At 37.3% G+C, this 25569-nt stretch overlaps 1 protein-coding gene across 2 annotated transcripts in view; it reads left to right on the top strand.

Moving 5' to 3' along the window:
• The first annotated feature begins 516 nt into the window (after window positions 1-516).
• Window positions 517-25569, top strand: part of LARS2 (leucyl-tRNA synthetase 2, mitochondrial) — an 87579-nt gene continuing 62526 nt past the window's right edge. Inside the window, exons 1-6 of one of the 2 annotated variants that reach the window (XM_051610563.1) lie at window positions 542-600; window positions 1545-1756; window positions 3609-3856; window positions 5628-5756; window positions 15698-15789; window positions 19202-19262. In XM_051610563.1, coding sequence (XP_051466523.1) covers window positions 3623-3856; window positions 5628-5756; window positions 15698-15789; window positions 19202-19262 — 516 coding nt within the window. In that variant the 5' untranslated portion in view covers window positions 542-600; window positions 1545-1756; window positions 3609-3622. Of the gene's footprint in view, window positions 601-1544; window positions 1757-3608; window positions 3857-5627; window positions 5757-15697; window positions 15790-19201; window positions 19263-25569 lie in introns of both variants that reach the window. The other variant, XM_051610564.1, reaches the window with a different exon arrangement.

Below are 25569 nucleotides of genomic sequence, written 5' to 3'. Positions count from 1 at the left end.
TTTAATAAAAAATTACAGAAGGGAAATAAAACTCTTGAAGACAAGATGCTGCTGAGATCTAGCCCTAAACTGTACGGTCACTTTAGAGTTATCTCTATATGCTGTGGAAGCAAGCAGAATTAATCAAATTTTTTTGCACTTTATGCAGCGAGTAAATCCCAGTTAACTTAATCTTTTTATTTACTGTCGAGTCTCCAGGTTTGCATGCTAAAAAAGATCTGAAACGCAAAGATACAGCGACCAACTCAGCCTCACGCCGCCCAGCAGCAGCTCTCTCGGACCCTTAGGAGTGCTCCCACATGCTCCTCCACTGACCAGCCTGATTTCACCCTCCGTCCTCCTCAAACACCGACTGAAACGCCTGCAGGGCTGAGAGGCCAGGAGCCCCACAGCTACAGGGCCGCCAGACGCCGGACCCGCCTGCCCCACAGGGACCCGCCTCAGCCCCGCAGGGACCCGCTCCCCGCAGCGCACGCGCGGGGGGGGGGGGGGGCGGCGCCGCGCATGCGCCCCGCCTGCCCCGCCGTGGGGAGCGAGATGGCGGCGCCCGCGGCCAGGCCGGGGAGCTGAGGGGGGCGGGCGGCGGGCTCCCGCGCGCAGGTAACGGCTCCCCCGCGTCAGCCCAACGGCTGCAACGGCCGCCCGGCCCTTCCCGCCCCGCCGCGCTTCCCCTCGCCCGCTCCCCGAGCCTCCCTGCCAGCCGCCCCGTGCCCCGCAACACCCCTCCCGAGCCTCCCTGCCAGCCGCCCCGTGCCCCGCAACACCCCTCCCCGAGCCTCCCTGCCAGCCGCCCCGTGCCCCGCAGCCCCCCTCCCCGAGCCTCCCTGCCAGCCGCCCCGTGCCCCGCAACACCTCTCCCGAGCCTCCCTGCCAGCCGCCCCGTGCCCCGCAACACCCCTCCCCGAGCCTCCCGCCCCCTCTGCCTGGCGGAGGGACCTGCCTGCTCCCCGTCCCGCTTCTCCAGCCGCGGCTCGCCCCCACAGGGCTTTCCCTCATAAGCTGCAGGAGGGAGGGGCTGCGGGGAGGTGTTTTGTTGTTTGTTTGTTCGATTAAAATTTGAGCCTCAGGGAGAGGAAGGAAATTGGCCTGGCCCAGGTGCAGGATGAGTGAAGTGTGCTGGCCTTTACCAAGCGATTTCCAGTGCTTTCGTTTAGTAAAGGCCTCCTCCGCTCTGTCGCTGGGTCTGAACTTTGGTTTCTCAGTCAGGCCAGCCCCTTCCTCCTCCCTCCGGGGCACACCTAGCAGAGCTGGGCGGTTTGGGTTGGCAGCGTGCTCCTGGAAAGACCCGCACAGGCCGGGAGAGGCGAAGCAGCTGAGGGGCGCGTCTCTTGCGTGTGCTGCGTGTCTGCTTGGCCCAGGGCCTGACTTGATGGGGATCACATCTTGTTCATGAGGGGATCTGCGGGCAGGAAAGGGGCCAGAAGTCTCCTCCCTATCGTGGAATTCCCTGTGTTTGTGCGAGCTTTGATCTAATGTTGTATGACCTAGGCTGTGGCCCCTTTCCCACTTGCACCCACGGCTCTGACCCAAATACACCCTTGCAGGTGTGGCATTGGCAGGCAGGCATCTCTTGAGGTGTGTGCAGTCGCCAGGTCCAGCTTGTGTCTTTGCTGCCTCTCTTCACCGAAGGATTCGAATACGTATAACTACTGTGTTTTAAAATACACCTTTTGTACATCGGCAACGCGGAAAGTGGCCTGCCGTAAGAAAGTGCTCCTTGCTGTGATAAAATAAATCGAAGTAGTAGAAATAAGATGTAAGTAATAAGAAAATAAGGCATAAAAATAAGCAAAACAGTGAAGAGAAGGCTCTGGGGAGACCTTGTAGCAGTCTTCCAGTGCCTGAAGGGGACCTACAGGAAGTCTGAGGAAGGGCTTTTTACAAGGGCTTGTAGTGAGAGGACAAGAGGTAAATGATCAAAACTGGAAAAGGGGAGATTTAGATTAGACATTAGGAGGAAATTCTTTAGTGTGAGGGTGGTGAGGCACTGGAACGGGTTTCCCAGGGAAGTTGTGGAAGCTCCATCCCTGGAAGTGTTCGAGGCCAGGTTGGATGGGGCTCTGAGCAGCCTGATCTAGTGGGAGGTATCCCTGCCCATGCAGGGGGGTTGGAACTCGATGATCTTCTAGGTCCCTTCCAACTCAAACCATTCTATGATTTTATGAAGTACTGAAATACTCTTGTTAATTTTGCTCTACGTGAATAAGTGTAAGGTTATGGGGGGCATAGGAGAGGGAGAAATTAGGTGTCCTCTGAATAACTCATATGCACCTGCACTGGAAATCCTGAGTTCAGCCCTGGAATTGTTATTACTACAAATGAGAGACATTTTAGAGATTAGCAGCAAAGAATTCAAAGCACTGGTATGACTTATGTAAATGAAAAAGTGTTTAAACCAACCTGCTTGTAAGAGAGTGAAGGTGCAGTTCTGTTGATACATAATGATGCAGTCGATGAGGACTTGTGTATGCGTATGTGGTGAATGTTTAAGAAGTGTTACTCCCACTAGTTATGCTGGGGACTGACCTAATTAGGTGGTATAGCAGTTATTTCTACTGATAATGTTGCTATCTTATGGGAAATAAATAAATACAACTGTTACTTATACAGAGATTCTCTGCAGCAGATTTAACTGATTTAAGAAACTGCAAGAAAAATTATGAACTGGCTGAAATAGCTAGCTTGGTACAACAGTCCAAGCTAGCTTTGGTGTATAGGCCAAAAACTGAAAAAAAACCCCAACCTTAGAGTATAGGAAGTATTGATGTAAATAAAGAAACAAGCTTTTAAAAAAGGAATTAGAGGTAAAAGATGAGGAAGAAATCTCAGAGTAGGTTGTGTTTTTTTCAATGTCGTATTTCTTATTGTAGGATGCAAAATCAGTACATATCTTATTGAGACTGATCCTGCATTTGCATACTGTCTGATCTTTCTCAGATCTGAGTAGTTTTATTTTAGAAACTTCACTCTAAAGCATACGAGGAATTATTTTAACTGGATTTTTAATTGAAAGTGAACTGGATTTCTTTATTTGCTTGACTTGCTGAATTAAATCTTGTCTGAACAGTGCAAGTTTCTTACATAGTTTTTGCAGGAAACTTAACTAGCAAGCCAAACAGTCAATTTAGAATATCTAGTTGAAATCTAGTAATTATAATCATCCTTCCTCATCTCTTTTCAGTGATGAGAAGTTCAGCAGTTTTACAGGACAATTTAATCCAAGTTCCTCTTCTCCCTGTTTCATTCTAAACTTTAACTAGCACCCTGTTAGCCATCTTCTGTTCAGGCAGCTGATTTTGTTGAACCTTCAGCTGGCTGATTCTGCTTTTATGGGATATTGAATACAAGAATTAGATCTTATTAGAGAAGAAATCTAACAGAACAGTTTTGTTCCATGCAAGGGCCACAGTTAGTTCTCTTGGCTAAAAAATAAATGCTTTTATAATACAAACACATGGGAATAAAATGCGAGTACCATGGAAAACAGCCACGTCATCTAAATCAAACTGAAATATATTTCACAGCTACAAAACTTCTGTATAATCATAATCACCACTGAATTCCTGTTACATACTGTAGACTGAAATACATATTTTTGTCTTTTTCAGATACAACCTTAAGAATGCAGTCAGTTTATCAGAGAGTTGGCACTTGTTCCTCATGTTTGAAGAGACAACTAAATGTCTTCCTGGGGTTAATTAAATGGCAGAGAAGACCGGTACCTGCTTGTGTCAGAACTATTTACAGTGAGACGGGGAAATGGGAAAAAAGCTATGGGTTGGAGACAAGAAAAAGAGTCGAAAATTGGTGGCTTCCAAGAATAAAGGATCAGTTCTGCAAAATTTCAGAGACTGATGTAAGCATTATGTGAAATTTGGAAATTACATGTTTCCTATTTATGTTTTCTCAGCATTAAATTAACTGACAATTACTTAGTACATTTGACTTATAATGATGAAATTTATATTACATTTCAGAGGAAAATACTTTTATATGATAGCACATTATTCAAAACAGTTGACGAAATAGGTGGGAAAATTGTAATTTTAAAATGTTGAGGAAAATATAACCAGCAAAGTGTAGAGCGTAGACTTTTAAGTGTAGAGTGTTTAAGTAATCAGTTCTCTCCTTGTATATTATGCCATCTTTAAGAATGAATTATTTAAATTATTGAAAGAAACATCTAAGTTTGTAATTTTTGTGAACTATTAATTTTCTAAAGATCTTCTTCCCAATGGTTATGACAAATTACTACACTACACACTGTGACTCGTTAAAATCTGTGTTAAGGGAAGATGATTTCTAAAGAATAATTTCTGGTTTGCAGTGTCCTAGGAACAATGAGTGACTTGCAGAAAAAAAGTTTTCCTATGCAATAAAGGATCTTGAAAACAATTGTAATCTTGGTCTCTGACTCTTTTTGCCTTCACAATTGTGCTCAGCCACATAGGTGTAAAGACATTTTTGTGCCGCCTCTTGTTTGTTTTTTCTTCTCTGCTGAAGTGTACCCCCTCTCCAACCAAAAAATGATTCTGTCAAAGAGAGAAAAGGGACTTGCTTCTTCTGAGGAAGAAAACTGAGATGAAAATGCTGTGGATGCATACATGCAGCAGGGGAAGCATTACTTTAGGCTTGTATCTTTTAATATCTGATAATGCGTGTGAACATAGGTATCATACATATGCAAAGTTCTAAACTGTATTTTTAATTATATTTTCATTTTATCCATAGAGTTGAAGTACATTTAAGAACACCTCATATTGAGAGGCAAATAGCATATAGTGCTGCAGTGAAATACTCAGATTATGTCTTGTTTTGCTACTATTGGACAAAAGTGATAAGTAATATTTGATATATATAAATAGAGTTTGGTTCAGAGTAGTAAAAGCTGCCCATAATTCTTTTTAATTACAACATAAGAAGAATAATGTAGGAACTTACCAAGCATGTATCAATGATAAATTCAACGGTAAACAAGATTTATTAGGAATAATTTATGTGAGAGAGATGTTTGATTTCTTTGTAACTCATCAATTTACTCAAACCTCACTAAATGAAAATTTTACTTCTTTTTCACTATGCAAGATCCTGCTTGTAAGATATCTTTGCATCTAGGCATACATAATGGAACTGAACAGTTTCATTTCAGTGGACATTAGTGCAATTGCAAATGATTGAGTTGGTCACTCAATGAGTTTATTTCAGTTCAGCTAACAAAAAGCACCTGGCCCTGAATGTGCTCTGTGTTTGTTGTAAATACGAAGTAAAACATTTACTTAATATGCCATGTTTTAATTTTTTTTTATGGGACAGATTCGAAGCACATAGATAATCAGGGAGAGATGCTGTGGCAGGGAATAGTGATTTGTTAAGCTTATTTTAACATACCTTATGTTGAGTAAAAGTTTATTAGAAACTATTTTCAATGTAAGTTGGTGAGATGGCAGCAAAGTCTGGTAAAACATCTCCTTTTACAGCCCCAAATAGTTTGATCCTAGAAACTTTGCTTATGTGTGTCAGTTCCAGCAGAACCTCCTGTCTTCATGGCATTGTGTAATTTATAATGTATTTTGTTTCAATGAAATGCTAACATACGTAGTTATAACTTTCTAAAAATTTCTTTCTAGAAATCAAGACCAAAATTTTATGTGCTTTCTATGTTCCCATACCCTTCTGGAAAACTTCACATGGGCCACGTTCGTGTCTACACCATCAGCGATGCAGTAGCTCGGTTCCAGAAAATGAGAGGGATGCAGGTAAGAAAAGATCAGCAGGAGGAACGAGTGGGGTTTTTATGTTTCAATATCGCAGTTGGTCAGGAAATTAGTATTTTCCAAAATCCATGAAGGTGAAGGCTTAGTCAAAATATATGCTACAAGTGCATAGATAATGACCCGTGGAGCTTTGAATATCAAAATTTGAGACATTTAAAATTGGTGTTCGGAACTCACAGTTGATAACAAATCATTAGAAGCTGTCTCAAATGATGCAAGTGATGCTCTACCAGCTACCTGAATCTACTGATGACTGTGGATGAGACCTGTGGGCCACACCATTTCTATGAGAGGAGACTTGAAGGTCCCTCTACCAGCTAGGTGGAACTGTCAGGGTGAAAAAAACTAAGACACCACAGAAATCAACTCCTTTCACTTCTGCTCCTGACAAAAGGTTGATGCCCTTTGTCAGACTTGAAGGGGACATCCTGCTCCTCCCTGCCAGCTGGGAGGGAAACCCATTCTTGTGAGGGCTCTTAAGTCAGATGAACGGGGGATTCTGTCACATGTTAGGTCACCTGCATGTAACTCAGAAGCTTCTGTTCTGTAGTGGCTGATTCTTGTGTATTTCAGCCTTGCTCGTACGTACAGATTGCTGTCCTCTGAGGGTGCAACTCTACAAAGTGCACTAAGACTTAACTACTTGCCACATCTGCAAGGAGAAATCACACTTCAGCTTCTGTGTTTTTTTGTTTCCCAGTCCACTCTATGCCTGCCATCACTTCTGCCTCGCTCCCTTCTCTCTCTCTGGTAGGTAGAAGGTGTAACTGAGAGCCTAGTCCCTGCAGTCTACAGCTGGGATGCTAATTGGTGTTCTGCTGTAAAGACTGGCGGGTGAAGTTTGAAGGATGCAAGGAAGGTGTGTGGGAACAACATGGCCTGAATGATAACCACGTTAAGGGAGAAGACATTTGGTAGGGGGAGAATGGTTAACAGTGGGAAACAGTAGGAAGGAGGAATATGGAATGATAATACCCAAATTTAGGATAGGTAACAAAAGGAAAGAAATAGCCGTAAGCAAGAGTAGGATGAGACTCAGGAAGGAATTCTCTCTATTGTACAAGAGAGAAGGAGCACTTCAAGAGTATAGGCATCAGACCCTCAAAGCGTACAAAGAAGATGAAATGGAGAAATAAATGTTAGTTGCTGGTTGTGGTACAACATGCCATTTCCTTTCAACAAGTACTGCAGAAGTGTAGTGTTTCTTGGCTTTATCACCACTCATGAGACTTTTAAAGGTATTGTCACTGAATAATTCAGTGCGCTGCCTTTCCAAATACTATGTATTTTATGCCAATGACAAACACACCGGGCACTGAATATGTGCAGTTGCTGTATAGAAATACATTCTCATTATTTTAAAATTACAGGAAAAAGAAAAAACTGCGTTAGACTTGAAATGAGAAAAAAAAACAACACAGCAATTTTTGCTGTAGTACTATTCTTTCTTAACTTGTCTGAATGACCAGAAGATCTCACAAAAAAAAAACTGAGCCAGCTGGGCTCTTGAAGGGACTTTTTATTCTCAGTTGTTATTAAGACCACTGGAGATGTTATTTCAGCACGTAGCTCATCTCTCTTCAATAATGACCATGGAGATACCCACTACATTTCTGTTCAGAGAGATGAAGACATGCTGCTGCTTCTACGGGATAAAATAAAGTAAAAATAATTGTCTACATCCAGTAGGATGCTGTAGGTGTTCACTTTTAATACAGGAGAAGTAAGTATCTTTAGTAGAAACCTTTGGAGAAAATGAAAAGACAATATAATTGCAATGAAATATAAGAGCCAATATGAAAGCAAGTTTTTAGTTTCATAACTGCATATTTTTTTGCAGAAAAGTTCTGGAAGTCTTTTAAAGTTTTTAAATCTTGCATTTCAGCTTATTTTTACATTTGATGTAAAAATGACTTTGAAGGGTATTAAAGTGCCTGTAGAACAGTCTGAATTTCTATAAATACATATATCTTCTGTTGTGTTAACCACTTTGAACATCTATTTATGACTGAAGGTGGGCAGCTAAAGAATTTAACCTTCATGTACGATTAAGAGACATTAAAGATCTCAAACTATTTTCTCAGTATGTCAGACTAAGAGCTATTGCGTTAGTGAGGTACATTGACTTGCTGTAACTTATATTTACCTTAAAAAAGACTTTATTAACCATGCTAATTTCTCCATCACTTAGAATTAAAGTCTTTATAATTGATATTCTTCTTGCAATTAGTTGATTAGATGTTGTCTCTGGCCATTGTCACAGTCGTCCAATTTGTTAAAGATTTCTTTATTGTGATGGTTATAAGCTATGACATTATGTCTTAGCATATATGAAATTTTATATACTTATGGAACATTTTTTCCCTATGTTCAGGGAATTACTGGAATTCTTCAGTACATAAGAAGAAATAATGTTTTAGAAAAAAAACATATTAGTATGCATACTTTTGAACTTATTATGTTGATTTATTTTTTTTTTTTTCTTTCTGGAATTTAGCTTTAATATTGCAAGTTTGAAGGTTCAGGGGCTGGTAACTTTTCCCCCAACTCAAAATTCTAAGTAGGATTGAATGCATTTCAGGTATTCAAGGCAAGTTTAGGATAAGATTTTTGAGTAGTAATTGCTTCCACTATTTCCAAACTAACAAAAAGGAAGAGTAATTGAAATTAATCTTATCTCAACATATAGATGTAGAACTGGCCTTAGTTAGCAAGTCATTAAACTGCTAGAAGCAATACAGGCAGGTTGAAAGTGTTTGTAAGGCAATGAGGAATGATGGGCTGTTGCCATGAAAAATGAAGGCAAAAACTTTCAGATGTACTGTTCCCAGGAAAAAGACTACAGTGTGTATTTGTTGTATAATAAATAGTGAGAGAGAACATTGGGAAAATATATATGATGTGTACAAAGTCGACTAGTATATATGGTTAAGTACGAGAACAATGTATGTTGAAAAAGGTGGAGACATTTTTCTTAAAGAATGCCTTAATGAGAAAATAGTAAATTAGTTTCATATTTATTTCATCTGAAGAGACAAGAATTGTCATATTTTTTAGAATACTTAAATAAGGATAAGTGGGAATGCCTTCAAAAGAGGATTAGAGCTCCTTTAGTAAATTGGAACCATTCTTTGGAATGCATTTGTGTAATTTCTTCATATATGGAGGTAGCTGGAAATCCTAACTGGGAAAGTGTTAAATCATTGGGATGCTGTTTTGTTTTTCTAAAATGGAAGATTAGTATTTAATTTTTTTAGCTTGATAGGATCTGGGTTTGTTTCAATTAAAATATTCTGCAGAGGTAATGTGCACTGAAATCTACTGATATTTACCAGAATCCTGCATTTCACCAGCATTATATGGTTCTGTGATTTAACATGGGAAAATAAGTATTTGTTGCTCTTTTTTCCTCTGTGTTGGAAGAAATACTGCTTCAATGAGGGTGGTGAGACACTGGAACTGGTTGTCCAGGAAAGCTGTGGATGCCCCCTCCCAGGAAGTGTTCAAGGCCAGGTCGGATGATACTTTGAGCAACCTGGTCATGTGGGAGGTGTCCCTTCCCATGGCAGGGAGGTTGGAACTAGATGTTCTTTAGGGTCCCTTCCAACCCAAACCAGTCCATTAATTTACTATTGACTAATGACACTGCAACTGGGCAATCAAACAGATTCCTAATGAGCAGCAGCCTTTTCTGCAATATATGACTGGCTGGTCATTTATGAAATGGTGTGCAGGGGTGGGATTTAACGCAAGTGTAACATTGCAATAGGCAGTCACTTTTTCAATGTACTGAGGTTCACTGAGTTTTCAGTAGGAGATGCATGAATGTGTGTGTTGCAGAGATAGTGACTAGAGCTGTATCCATGTGGAGCCAGCACAATGATTGTGCTGATGGAGTTTGTTTTACCTGAAGATCTGACCAGTGAAGCATTGTCCTGTTCCAGCATGCCTGAAATACCTGTAGGCAGTGCATGGGAAACAAACTCGGTCACGCGCTTGGATTAGGTTGCTGGATGAATGATTTGTAGAGTACATCTGTTGTGAGATAAGTTGTTTACATTCTAATCACTGAAGATGAAGTTTGCAGTCTTTGCGTGGGAGCTGTAAACCATACAGATTACTTAGCATAAATGCAATGAGCTAGTCTCTTTTGAAAATGTGTTAAGGATAACATTTTTCTTGAAATGCAATTAAAGCAATTCTTTTGTGTGAGAGTTCTAGTCACAGATCTATTGCAAACATATTTCTTTGCAAATACTTGGAAAAATAATGTATATATTTTAATATACCATTTTGCATCTACTAGTAAACCAATCCCGAACTAAACGGAGCAGTTTCTGATTATATGTCCTCTGTAAATTTATATGTGTATTGTAAAATCAAATGTATGGGTTTTGTAAGAAGTTAAGAGTTTTCCTATTAATTATCTGAGGTTACTATGTACAAATTATAGAGATATTCATGGTTATTTTCACCGTGGCAGATTTCCAGTCTGCTGCTGCTTGGGGAAAAAATATTTACCATTGCTTTATCATGCTATCATTATCATGTCTGTGATAAATTTCAGAGTGCATAATTTGTGCCTCTCAGAGGACTGAGAATAATTCCCTTAGCAATCAGTAAACAGAGAGTGATTTAGGTCAATAGTTCCTGTGATATCTATTTAATAAAATTTTGACTTGTAATTGATACCACAGCAAGGCTGTCATAGGCAAGTTGTGCAGAACTGAGAATGATCATTGGACAATGCAGGCTGAAATGCCTCTACACTAGGATCAGACTTCTTAATTTATACTTAAACTGTTCCTGATAAATGGAATTGGAATATTATCAGTGGTATTTCCACAATATACCAAAATTACTTAGAGTGTTTTTGTTTTATCTGGAATGCCTTTTTTAAAAAGTGGATATATTTTCATTAAGTGCTTTCCCCTTCAGCAGTGTATCCTAATACTCTTGAAATTGCAAAAGTGAACGGTATTGAAGAAAGACAGGCAAGTTTAATTGAAACTTTATAATTAAATAAGCACTAGGATGAATTATTTCAATACAGTTCAATTTTCTGATCATCATTAGCTGCTATTCTCCACCATTTGTTTCGTGTGAGGGTGTTGTGTCCTTTTGCCAGGTTCTTTCCTGTGGCATAAACCAAGTGGAAAGTATTACAACTATACTGTGTGAATTGATTCTTATTTAAATATAGTTTTCCAGTAGCAAGCGTGTGTTGAAAGTGAATTAGCTCACTGTTTCCTTTTGAAAGAAAGAAAAAAAATATATTCTTTTCAATGCAGTTATACAAGAATGTGTGAGATTAAGGAGGTGAGTGACACCTTTGTTTTCTAAATGTTTGGAGGAGTGTGTGGATGTAGAATAATTTCCTATATTTTCCATCTTGGGAGAAAAATGAGAACATTTTATAAGCAGAGTTATGTTTTGATAGAAATCTGTGTGGGTTGATTATTTTTTAATTTGAAAGTGCCATAACAGAATGCCAATATGCAGCATTCTGTTGCAGAGAATCAGTGAAATAGTCCTGGAATGTACACAGGAGTAAAAAATTAATTACTTTAATCTATTTCCAGGTGTGTCTTGTCTTCTTACAGTTTGTTTTGTGCTGGTGGTACTTTTTAGCTGTTGGATAATGGTAGTTTTTATTTGAAAGACAATCTAGGCTGATTTCAGGTTGAAGTTTTGGAATTAAAATGTGTTGTATATGTAATCTGTCAATTTACAAATTAGATTTTCAATGTGTTCAGCCTAATAGTAGGTGGCCAGTAGAAGAAGCAGGCTTCTTCCCCTCTCTGGCACCTGGAATCTGTGACCATGGATCACCTATTTTGTCAGTCTTTTTTGGTTAGTTCACATCAAGCATGTCACAGGGCTATAACTAGAGACAGGAATGTACACTTTGTTGTATTGATTCAGATTAGTAGTCCGTCAGCAAAACTCTTTGCTTTCATTTTTGGTTCTCTAATAACACATTCTCTGAAATAAATATATTTATTTACATGCATTTTTGACACTGATTCTGCTGTCTTAATATTTAGAATGCAAGGCTCTGGATGTAAGAAAGATGCCTCAGGTCACTGGTCGTAGTTTTGAGACTTCCTGAGCACATCAGGAAAGCAAACAAGTTCTTTGTTTCCTTACTAACATTAAGGAAAATTCACTGAATCATCTGTCCTAGTTATGTTGAGGGAGGCAGAGTACTGAGAGTTATGAGATCATTGTCAGCTTTGTGTTATATAGTACCTGCTGATCTCGCCTACTAATGTCAGTGTGATGAGCTGATTGTTACAACAGTGAATAGATAAAAATCCTCTGAAAGGAAGAGCTGAGATCTCAGAAATGAATTAATGAAGTTACTGTGTCTTCCTCTGCTTCATCCCATAGTCACATTTAAAGCTCTCCCATCACTAATGACAGATTTTTGACTGCGCTGTGAAATTATTCTTACAGTGATGCTTTGAGCTAATAGGAAGTCTGAGTCTCTGGGATCTCAAATACTTCAAGATGCAACTGCTTTTCCTTTTTAATAATCTGCTCCTGAAAAGACGGTACAGTGTGGTGGTTGCCAAGAACTTTGTCCCTCACACACTAGTAAATCACTTCCTTGCAACTTCATGTTTCTGTGCAAAACATAGAATGTTAAATGGTAGAAAATGCCAGTGTTTCATAGTTGACCCTGCCAGATGATGTGAACATCTGAGGATCTTACGTCCGCTGTGTTCAAGATTAGTTTTAACCAGGAAGTTGTTTTAACCTGTCTACTTCATCGTGAGGACCAGAAACACACACATGCTTTTGGAGACTACTGGCATCTGCTGTCTTAAAATGACTGAAACTCTGGCCTGTCTTCTTCTACCTTCGATGTATGCAGGCCTCTTCTCTCTATAAGAATGTTCAGTATTTGCTTTTCTTTCTTCTGTGTACAGAGAAGTAAGGCTTGGAAGAATGATCACTCTAGTGAGCAGAATTGATCCCTTAGTGGCATATGGTTTAGAGACTGCTGTCAGAAGCAATCAAATCAGCATTCAAGACAGTGGATTACTTTCTTTTTTCTTCTGCTCATCTAATGCTGGGTGGAGCAGCCATGTTTTCTGCTAGTTAGAGCCTATGACCAATCCATCAAGAAGCTACAAGTACCCTTTGGTCTTCAAAATTGCTTTCTTCCTATTTTTTCTTTGTTTGAATGGTTGAAATGTTCCTTTATTCTTTGTGCCAACTTCTGGCATGTTGGTAGTATATTTTCTTCTCCCCTTCCACATCTCTTGAGATTTTTGATGCTTTTCAGAACTATATAGTTACTCTCAGCCTTGTATTTTATGTTGGCCAGGTAAAGTTAAAATGTATGCCAAGTGCTGTGTGGAGACTGTGGCATTTTACCTGTAGATACATAGCATACATTCCAGCCAGAAGCAGCTGACCTATTGTTTAGACAAATACATTTCACAAATCCATTCACGGTACAGAAGTAAGAGAGACAATAAACTTGAAATACTTTTTAAACCACTGTGCGTGTTACATTCATCTCTATAGCAACTACATACATAGATCTATCCTGGAGATTAATTTGAGGATATTTTAAATGTCTCTTTAAATTCAGGTTTCTGATTGAAACTTGAATTAGTGTATTTCTTCAGCCCCTTAACTTGAGGAATGCTGTTTGTTGTTAAATTGATCTGTCTTTTGAATGTGGTAAGTGAATACACGGTATATTTTTAATATACATGCTAAAATTGGGAAGATCTTCTGAGCAGGTAACTCCTGCTGTACTGATGGTACAGTGTTAAAATGGCTGCACATTAGCTGTCTGGAGCATCAGTCAGCCCTTTTTGGGAGCCTGTAGCTGGCAGTCAAGCTATTCTTCCCGCATCCTTTTGCGCCTGAGTGTGAGGAATGAGATTGTGCCTTGGTTTTGGCTGCCTGTGTGTATCCAGGAGATCTTCAGAAGCCAGATTTTACAAAAATTAATCAAGAGTAGGTTTGGTTTTTTTCAAATCTCACAATGTGTATCAGTTTGTAGTAAAAGAAGTCATTTGTAGGGATGCAAATGTAGAGCATTTATCTAAACATATGAGGTTTACATAAGAGAAAATATGTATTACACACACACAAAAAAATCTGATTTATTTTGTAATTTCTTTCCAGAGACAGATGGTCAGCAGTTGCAGTGGACATGCAGAGCTGAGCTGCAGAAACTAATATTTCAGTGTGTCCTTAAAAGATTCTATTGAGATTAGTAGTTTATTTAAGGTTTAGCTTTCTTTTTTCTCTTTTATACCAACAGTTTTACTTACTGTGTGCTGGGGAGGGAAGGGCTTGGGAGGGGTGTGCTTTAAGAAGTGGTTTAGGCTTCAAATGAGATTTTCCATGTAACATTTGTAATGTGCGGAAGTGGGGAGTTAGGAAAGCTCACTTTTATATTTTCTGATACTGTGATATGAGGAACAATCTGTTTGATTATAAGGAAAATTTGTAACACAGTATAGCATTCCAATTTCTCTTGGATTGATACATTAAAAATGTGCTGTCCATAGACCCATAATGTACTGGCTTGAATCACAGTTGATCACAGGTTAATAGCTTTGATTTTGTTGCTGTACCAGGAGAGTAATGATATACAGCAGGTTTAGTTTTAGCTCAGTATTCAAAACAAGAATGCTGAGGACTCATGTCTGGTAAATTCTGTTGCTTTTACACAGAGATGGTGCCTAGGGCACCTTTATAAACACATCTATAAAATATTTTTAATGAAAGAATCTGTTTAATTCAGAGGATTGGAAGCTTGTTGCAAAGAAGAATAAAAATAATTTGAACCAGTGACAAAAGTAGTTCTTATGCTTTGGAAATGAACAGCTATTTTGCATGGAGATTGCCTACGAGATTAGTATTGCTGGGCTTGCTTTTTTATTGCTTGTTTGCTCACATGCCACTAAAGAACAAGTTCTTTATCTTTTTAGGGGAAAAAAATTATTTCTTACAGCCTGTAAAATGTTAGTCAGTTGTGTTTTACTGTTGTTAAACTGGTGTTACTTTAATAAAAAGTTATTTAATTTATAGTACATTCGTAGGTGTAAGAAATTAGACTGGTTTTATCAGGTTTCCAATATGTAAGTGTGTTTAATGACAGCATCTTAAGTAATGGCCTTTCTTTCCTTGGCTATTAAACAGGGTTTTTTGCTACTTACTGTATTGCTAGTTTATTTTTCTAAGTAATTTGCATATTAATAGGAAAGATATATATCTCTTTCAAAAGAAATTATCTATTGCATTTTGTACAAAGCATTCTTTTAACCTTCATTTATTTTGTGTTAATGAAATAACATTTGTCATTCTACAGTCTATATTTACAAATTATATTTTAGTAAAATTTGACTAAAACAGTTTTATCCAATCTCTTAATTTTATCTGTTGGATTTAAGGTTATCCCAGGGTATTTTTCTTCTTATTTCTTGAACAAAAATAAAATAAAAGAAGTAGGTTACACATCAGATCCAGTTATAAAAACATGGGTTCAATTAGTTTTGCTTGCTATTTTCTTCTTCTTTAGGATGAATAGTTGATTCTGTTTAGCAGTAGCATCAACCACTAATTTTGACCACCACCCAAATTTGCATAGGATTACTTTTTGTTATTGTTAATTTGGTATTGAAATAGCGATGAGAATTTATTACATAATACTTGAAGCTCCCTCTAACATCACATCGTAGATAGGAAATATGCTTCATGTTAATCTTTTAAAACAGACCTAGCTGTAGTGGGCATGTTTCAGAGATTCACTTCAGACAAAGCAAATGCTGTAATGCAAAAAACACTATATAATTTGAATGCAGGATACCTCTTTGTTTAGAGACCTGTATGTGTTGATGATGTCATTCCAGAAAGTTACAAAAGATTGTGCTTTTCCTTTTTGCTTACAGGTTATAAATCCAATGGGATGGGATGCATTTGGTTTACCAGCAGAAAATGCTGCAGTTGAGCATGGGCTTCACCCTGCAAGCTGGACACAAAGGTAGTTTTTAGTGAATTTAAGTAATATGACATTTCTGCTGTGAATACCTGTACTGCAGTCCCCATAAACCAACAAAACAGCAAAACGAGTGTGGAAGAAAGGAAGCAGAGAAAGAACCAGGGTTATTTGCCAGTGTTTTATGCGACGGTGCAGATGACTCAGCTTCAAAAACCAAATGTATCAGGATGATTTTCAAGGTTTTCATCTCAATTACTTTGAACTTGTATGAAGGTAGAACACTGAAAGAGTGACATTTCTCAAACACCCAAAGCAGTGAGTAAGAAATAAATCAGAATTTCATAATGGTGAGTTAAATCTTACCACAGAATACACAGTTGAAAATTATGAGCTATGTATTTAGATTTACTATCAGTTTTCAGTGCCATGTGAAAGAGGAAGATAGTTTTTTCATTGAGGCAGTCTTGGAAAATTTTAAGCAGCTGAATATATGATTGCTGCTGATTTCTGTAAAAATCTGGGACTTTGGACCATAGAATTTGGTTTTGTGTTCCCCTAATATTCTTTAAAATTAGTAGAACATTATATAAGTAAACATTAATTTCTATAAATTACTCAGAAACCAGTCATCTTAAGTGAAGCTGTTTGTTGTGCTCTGGGTGCAGTCATCTAGCTGTGGTATCTTTTTGAACCTTGATCCATTTCCTTCTTTGATAATGCTGTTTCTCTAAAGTGTTTTTTTTTTCATATTTCTGGTCCCAAGTTAAGATAGTTAGTTTACAGCTAAAATATGATGGCAACTGATTTCACTTAGGAAGAATGCATGAGTGCACTACACAAATTCTGAGTTATTATGCTCATTTTGAAAAATTTCCTTCGTGTGTGGTTTAGAGGAGAACGTGTGAGAACCAGTTACCATGAAGACACAAAAAGCTGTTTTTGTTCTTTTGAGAGTCACTGTGCAGTGTGTTGTGGGCTATCAATCATATTCTCGTATGGTCAGTAAACTGATTATTTCTGTCTTCCCTCAGTAAGCCTATTGAAACTCAGCTGTAAAACAAATCTACAGATCTGATTTATCTGAGTGCCTAATTTTTAACTCTATTATGTTGATGGAGCCTACACCAGATAGAGAGTTACTGTGATCCTTACCTATATGGCAAACAAGACACAAAGAAGTGAAGGTTGTAGTTTTGAGGCACCAAGGCTGACATTAAGTCCTGGTGACTACAAAAAAGTCATTGTTTCCCCTCTGCTCTACTACGTGGCCCCTCCTCACCAATTGCACTAGCTTTTACAGTGGTAGGACACCTTGTTGAACCGACACAGCTTGCTAACTCTGATGAAAGCTGTTCTGTCAGCTGACTGAGTTGAATTGACTCAACAGAAAATCAGGGAGAGTGTGGGGCAGAGAAACGGCAACAGCAAAGTGCTGTAGCAGCTCAGCCTGTCTCATCTAAGCTGTATGTCTGGGTTGTACCGACAAGCATGTGACAGGGCACAGCCTGAGCTGGTTCTCTGCTATTTTCTGTGCTCTTCTGTTTTTCTCTTTTCTTGTAATTTGCATATTGTTCCATCCACTTAAAGCAGATCAGCAAGTAATTACAAGATGTTTTATACTGAAAGAAGATTTTGCTCTGATAATTTCCTTGGTACTGAAAAGTGATTGTCTAGTTTTAAGAGTTAAATAATAATATTATAACAACAAACTGGGACAAATTAGCGCATTATCATTGAGACTGATTATAATAATAACCAAATAGGAAAATTATTTACGTAGCCCATTTTTTTATTATACTAAGGAAGGTGGTTGTTTCATCATTTAGTTTAAATTCTGACCACTGAAATAATTGCTATTTCCTGTTTTCTCCACTATCCCTGTCTTGAACGTTTCTCATGCCTGCAGCAGAGTTGACTGAACTGAATGTGAAGCTGTGATGGTGTGATAGCAACCTGATGTATTTTAGTCATCCCTGGAGCAGAGCAAGCTACCCATTTAAAAGGGGGCAAGCATTTCAGCTTCCTCAGTTCAGGAGTGAACAACCACATTTCAGAGCATCATCATTTTCTGGAGAGGTGATTTTAAATGAGCTCCAGTTGACTATTACTTCTGGTATTTTCAAAGTTAGAGAAAACCATAAAAACAATTGAAAACCAAGTTACACAAAAAACCACAGAGAAATGTTTATTAGAATTAGTATAGTGGCAAAAGCTTTGTGAAAATACACTCAAATTTGATTTTTTTTTTAATTGGTACAGTTTGAGTAGGACTTTAATATAAGCAGCACTACTGAAAATAAGGTTTTTCCCAGTGGAAGCTGTGAGTCCACAAGAGGATATCCTGGAATAGCCATACTGATATATACTCCTGCTGGCTGGCCTTTTCTAGTGTAACTGGGACTCTGCTACTGTTAATACGAGTTGCTTGCATTACTCAGTTATTCAGCAGTGCAGGTTTGTTCTGGATCAGAATCAAGTGCTTGGTTTCATGTCTGTCAAATTAGCCACTGTGGGAGGACAGATGATACTTCATCTGACATAATGCATTTTAGTAGAAAGCTAAAAGTCTGTAAGACATTTTAAGCAATTGCGAAGTATATCAATAAATTCACATTGGGTCACCAGTTAATATTGTGTAGTTGTATCTTAGTAGACTTTATTTAGTACATTTTCAAGGTAAAGCTTCACTGTATATTCAGTTGCATCTTATTTCACATTTTGAATATAAGCCATTGGGGGCAAGGTCTAGCCCTACAGTTTCACAGTTGACTTATTTGTGGTTGTGCTGCCAATTGAAGTTTATAGGTTCCTTGTCACTTCTAAGGATATATATGTTCCTACCACCTTGTTTGCATTGGCTCAGCTGTTCTTGTGGCCCTGGTATTGGTGTGATCAGACTGTTGATCAGAGGGAAGCAGGAAAACTGGTGGGCAAGGGGGTTAGAGAACTTTGTGTAGGGCATGTCTTCAGTGTAAGCTAATTCAGCTCATCCACACATTCACTGGATCCAAATTAAAATACAGCCATGATAGCATTGCCAGAATAGAGCAGGATTAAGCTGACTATGGAAGTAAATCCCATTGCACTGTGAAGATTTCAGAGTGTCCTTTGGCTCAACTGCAGTAAAGATGATTAAAATAATGACAAGTGATGCTTCAGGAACAGTTCCTTCAGACTGCAGTGCCGTATTTGCTTTTCAGTTATACTCAAATCAAGAGAAGTCATTGTCCTGTACACACAGACATTGAAACTGAACCAGAATACACTAGGGACTTCTAAAATTATTATTTAAGATGAATATTCTGACTTGAGTTTTACTGTTAGTAAGATAATAGTGTTTAGAGGTTAACTAGTGCTTTGGATTTCTCAGAATTTTATAAGCCCCTGATTTTAAATATGATCTCATCATAGAAATATTTCTAAGTTAATACATGTTTTAATTTTTATTTTACAGTAATATTCAACACATGAGGGAACAGTTTGATGCACTAGGTCTGTCTTTTACATGGGAAAGGGTAAGAACTTCTTTTTAAGGGATGCTGCTTTATTGTATGATGGAACGTTGAAAAATGGGATTTCAACATTTTATTGGTGACAAAATATAGAATTCTTTGAAAGTGACCAGTTTATGTTGTTAAACTGTAAAATTACACTTGGAAAATAGTGGGAAATTGAGCTTCTTTCAGGCTTGTCTTACTTTTGACACACTGGTATTGTCTGATAAACTCAAGGTTTAAGAAAATCTTTATTTTCTTTAAAGTAATTTCAGTTTTGCGTTTCAGTTTTTTTGTCTACTTTTTCAGCTCCTTCAAAGTAGCGATTTTCTGTGTTACAAGTTAGGCAATACTCTAAAGAGATATTTATGAAGCAGCATGCCTTTGTGTTAAGGTATATGTGTTTTGAGGAGTGCTTTTTTCCACGTGTATGTTTTTATAATATAATCAAGGGTTGAAAGCTAGTAACTTGAAATTATAGTTTGGTTATATTATTCTAAATGTGAAGCCTAAGTCTGCATTTTTATAGGTGTTCATATCATGACTATTTTGGAAAATAGAATTTTTTTTTTAAACACTAATGCTTGAAAATCAGGTGCCCTCTGTAAAAACTTCAGCAACATGATCAGACATAAACTAATATAATTTTGAAGATACAAAAATAATTTTTTTTTTAAGCAATTGAGTGGTTATTACATTTGCCAGTGAAGCAAAGTCAGGCACTGCCTTTATATTCTCAGCAATAACTGTTCCTTATCACCTTAATATGATTCTGAATAGAGTGATGGAGATGCTAATCTTGGATTTTTATAGCAATATTGTAGATCTGAAAAGGAAAAATTATTAGTTTTCTGGCAGTCTGAGACCTGCCATCTGTTTTCTTTAATCTTGAGGGTGAAGTAGTTTATTTGTATGTCTTACATCTAAAAACCATATTTCATTGTATCATATATATGGCAAGATTTTCAGTATAAGCCTTTTTAGTAAGATAGTAAGTTGCTCTGAAGAAACTTGTTGAGGAAGGTTTACTGCACACATTCTTGACAATTACTATCTAAGAGATTTTCTGTATGTGTAATACAGCAATACTTAAAAACAGTGAAATCAGATGTGTAGGCTGTACTATGGAACACATCAAAGCTGAATGTTGCAGAGTGCCTTTCAAGAAAATTGAGAAAATTAACTTCTGTGTATAGGCTTTTGTTAACCCTTCCATTCTGAAGAAGAGATGGAGAACTGGCAGTACTGAAAACCATAGCAGGAAGTATAAGCTTACAGGGGAAAGTAATTTCTCATCTCTGTGCCTGTTCTTTGAGGCTTACCTTCACTTTTCTAGGAAACCATGTTTTGGTTAAGGAACTCTTGAAACTCTCAAAGTTCATTTCAGCAGTTGTATAGTTAAAACATTTTAGAATACTCTAGGGGTACATAGTTTGGGCTTTTGAAAGGCACGATTTAAAACAGCTGAAAAGTGTTCCTTGAAACACAATGGATTTGGGGGTTTTCACTCCTTAGCTTATTAGTTGGTTTTTATTTTACCTAGAAAGCCTGCATTATTAACTGGAGTAAGAGTGACCTGAATGATAACCATTAGAAATACGTATCTTTATTCATAGCAAAAAATGAATAATGCCTGAAATACATCTGTATTACATGATCTCTACACGCAGGGGTATTTGAGCTAGCCATGAAACTCTGCCTTTGGAAGCAGAACAGCTAAGCTGTGGCAGAGTGTATTTTCCAGGCTGATAAAGCCTGTTTCTCTGCAAGGCTGAATTAGGTTGGGCAGAGCTTCTTACAGCCTCAGCTGCACTGCTACTGGGCTCACCCACGCATCTTTACACAGCAGTGCACTGTGCTGTGCAGGTACTTATCTTAGAAGTGGGCTCTTCAAGGTAAGGAATATTTTTTTTGTTGCTTGATACTTGTACAGCACTAAATCAGTGGCCTACAAAATACTGTGACAGTGCAAACAAACCCTCTGGCACTTGTGACTCCCGTTAAAAGTTCAAGAAGAACACTGTTCCTATGGGTTAGTCTAATTAACAAAGACTGTTGTACAAAACAGGGAGTTTGTTTTTAATTTAATCTAGTTGATTTTGCTTAACTGTGCTCCTTCATTGTGCTAGAACCTACCTAGCTAATATATATGCTGTAGTAAATCCATTATCCTACCTTAGATCTCTAGCTTAGCGTGCAGTGAATTGCATTTTTAAAGTGCAAACCTTTTATGTTAACTGTCTCTGTCCTCTGTGGCCAGTTTGTTGGGTATGTCTAGATGATGTGAGGGAAACGTAAGTAAATTTTACCATTTTACAAATGTTGAGAGGGGGAAAAAAACTAGGAAGGTAATTAAAAGTACATTTTAAATACCTAGCACATATGGCTGTGCAGAGGAATTGGACTGCTTATAAAGTTATGTCTGGTGTTTGATGAAGTCCTGTCAAGGAATATGAAGACTGGTACTAATTTTATTGCTTTGTAAAATTACAATGAACAAACCTCAGTGCACCTGGGATAGTAGAGGTTTCCTTTTATTTTTCTGGTTTTTTTCCATTGTTCTCGCTGTCTTACAAATCAAAATGCAAAAGTATTTTTATTTTGTAGCAGTAAGTGAAATTGCTTAACCAGTAAGGCACCACAAGTAAGGCATTATTAAAAGCTAATTAGATTATTTCAGCAAGCCAGGTTACAAAGACAGAAGATGTAAGCAAACTAAAACATAATTAAGTGCACAAAATAGCTCTCTAAGTGCTTTGCTTTAGAGTAGTTTTGAATAGTAACAGTGATCTGATATTTTTTTCCTGAAATCTCAAGTAAGGTTTTATTTTTAAATCACTTGGAAAATGATGTGATTTTTGAGAGAGATTTAAAAAAAAAAAAAAAAAAAAAGGTGAGAATATTTCTATTTTGAACAGTTATGCTTGTCAGATCCAGGGTTAAAATGCTGCAGTTTGAAGATGAAAGAAATATCTCTGAGAGACATTAAAAATACCTAGCAAATAAAAAACACTGTGTTTATGTTTTGTTTTTAAGATAACAGTAATTTGGGTATTCCTGGTTATCAAGTTTCTCCAAAATACAATCCCAAACAGCAGAGCAAACTGCCTGCCACTTCTTTTAAACATTATTTTTTAGGGGAATTAGGCAACATCATTTTCCAAGTTTCATATCATCATCAAGGGACAGAGCATAGAATGTTTTTCCTTTCTTTTGCTCAGGAGTGCTGTCAGACTGAGTGCATGTTCCCAGTAAGACATCACTTCACCACTGTACTATCAATCTGTAACTTTCTTCTAGAAGGTAGCTTGTACTGCCAACATATTTTACTCTTGTCAGTTCATGCATGCTGAGTGACATATTGTTTTGCATAATGTTCCCTTTATTCTCTGTACATTTAAAAAGAAGAAATATTTGGTAGGTTTTATTTGTGCAGATATTTTTCTGTTTAACTTTGAAGTTGTCATTTGTGTGCACTGGCTAACCATGCATACAGCTGTAACAGCAGTTAGAGCATTAGCTATGAATTTTTTTTAATCCACATATCAGTGATAATCAGTCCCTGTACTTGTAATTAAATAAAAAAGGAAATAAATGATACAAGGCTACTTTTTTGCAGGAAATATATTCATGCTTTAAAATCTATGCACTGCATGATGTTTGTATTTGTAGCTAATAAAGCATGAAACTAAGGGCCTTTGAAATACAAATATTCAAATTAATTTAGAAATGTAGTTTGGTCTAGCTCTAAACCTATAAAAATCAAATAATTATACTTCCAGATGAGGTGGTACATGGCCTTTAATATAAAAATAGGCAAGTAATGCATTAAAGATCATTTAATCTTTATGGATTTTGAAAAAAATCTGTTCCAACTCTTTGTCCTTACCACCTTTTTAATAAGGATCAAGTGCAACAGGAGTATCTTCAGGACAGCATTAATACTGTGCTAGAAATAAAATTATTAGTAATAAACTAGGAAATTACTTCTGTCTAGCCCAGTTATATGTTATTCACAAATCCTAGTGGATCTTACAACAAATAAAACACTTTTATGCAGACTGTAAATGTTGCTTTTGTTTTTAAAAATAGCCATGAAAGTAGCTTGAAGATGTAACCTTCTTAAAAAAAACAACAAAAAAACCAAACAAAAAGCAGTTTTATCTTCAGAGCTGCATAATAGAAAGTTGTAAGAACTGAACAGATTTAGAAGAAATGACAAATTATAAAACAAGTAATTGGAAAATTAGTTTTTCTTTTATTAATGACTGAAATCTTCCATCCAGATTGAGTGGTTTTTATTTATCCAGGATTCTTTACTGTTAGTTTTTCTATATTTTTGGTAGCTGGAGGAACCAGTTGCTTCCCAACAAGTCACATGTAACACTGCTATTTAGTCTGTTACTGAGAATTCATTTACAAAAATAAATAAGATACTAACCTCTCCATCATGCAATTTGTTAGGTAGGATCAGATTGCTGTGCTGCAATAAAGGGATTAAATAAGGTCGTTTTTGGTAGTAACAGGGGTCTCTCTTTTATATACGTTGGCAGTATCTGCTGGTTTTAAAAGCAGACCACTTTTAAAGGTGGTTTGTTTACATTTTTTTAATTAATTGTTTTGATGAATGGGTGTCATTCTTTAGTAATAGGGAGCAGTAACAGTAACCAATTATAAGGATACCTTTGGTGACAGTATCTGGTACTCTTTTTAACTAGCAAGCTGACAAAAGGAAAAGGAAGATGGGTGTGGGGAGAAGGAGATGCTGTCCCTCCTATTTCGCTTCCTGGAAATGCTTGGGTGATGGGCTTATCACTAAGCTTTTTACAGACCACTGAAGAGCACATGCAGCATATTTCATATTTGTAAAAAGGGTTCTGAATTTTAGTATATCTTTGGAGAAAATATCCTAATATCCTGTTTATATATATATATTCAATGAACTGCTTTATGATATGGGGTATTGTATGTATGCTGCTTTGCTAGTTTCAGCTCACAAATAGGAGGCAGAAATTAATGTTTTTTGGCAAGGTGTAAGGGTTTTGCAAACTCTTTTATAAACCCTTTTCTCAGTTAAGTCAGTTCTGTTAAAGCTCTGCCCTGCAAATCTCTGCCATGCTCATAAAGTATAAATAGAAACATTAACATTCACCTTAATTTAAGCATAATGGCAGCGTACTATAAACTTTTAACCTGACATTATTTATTTAATCAAGATCAGTAACTGGCATACATGGAAAACTATTTTTCACCTTAAATCTTAATGTGCTAAATGGTAGGAAAAAAACCAAAAACACATTTTGAGATTAATGAGATATTGCTAGCTTTTAATCAGCAGTTCATTTCACTTGGTAGTGATGTAATTTCTCTTTCTTTGTTAACTTCAAGTGTTACTTCAAACCTTCATGGTTATAAAGTTAAATGATGAGCTAGAGAGATCTTTTTGCAGCTCAATGGCCACACAACACATTTTCTTCATTGATAACAGTTTTTTCTAAAATATGTCGATTCACATGTGCATGAGAGCATGGACATGAGAATCTGTTCCCAGGAGTTGGCTTGTACCAGGTCCAAAACATGCCTGTTTTGGTTTCAGTTAATACACATCTGCTGTTCAGGACCGCAAGGGCAATTGTCAGTCCATTTTACTATTTTTATTTGACATCTCACTTCAGTTGTCTTACCTGTTTGCTTGTTGCTCATATAACCTTATACTATATCAAAAGGGACTGTCTATCTTCTTCTGTGTCTCTGATATTATGGTAATGAAGCTGTGTTGCCTGTAGTGGCATCACACTGGCATAAGAACTCCACTGTGTGGAGAAGCAAGGAAAAAAAAATGTTAAATGGATGGTGTTTAGCTGGAGAGATGGAAATCAGACTTTTATCAAGTGTTTTTTTCAGTGCAGAGCACACAGATTTAATCAAGCAACTGTTTTTAATGACAAAGTCTTCACATGCTGTGCTGAAATTTTGCCATTAAATGTCTCTTTCTGGTCTTGAAAGCCTCTTATACACACTTTGGACGCATATCTATGCAAAGGTCATTTTAATTGTTCAAAGCAATGTTTCAGCACTGGAATACAAAGTTTTAGAAAAAGAATAAATTTTTTTATGCTAGAGTGTTTTAGATGTTATTTGAGTAGCAAACAATATTGCTGATGGTGTGTGTATTGGGAAGCTTAGATGATAGGAAAGCCTGGGTGAAAGCCATTTCACATTTGGAGCTATTTTGGGTAGTTGATAAGTGTTTGCAAATGGAATAAATTTTATCAGTGGCTTGCAGTCAATTCTGTAACTGTAAAATCAAGCTCTTGTTGATTTGAAG

This window comes from Apus apus, chromosome 2 (assembly GCF_020740795.1).
Source record: "Apus apus isolate bApuApu2 chromosome 2, bApuApu2.pri.cur, whole genome shotgun sequence".
NCBI classification, from domain to species: Eukaryota; Metazoa; Chordata; class Aves; order Apodiformes; family Apodidae; genus Apus; species Apus apus.
The sequence above is the reverse complement of the archived record's forward strand: the minus strand, read 5'-3'. Positions and strand labels throughout refer to the sequence as shown.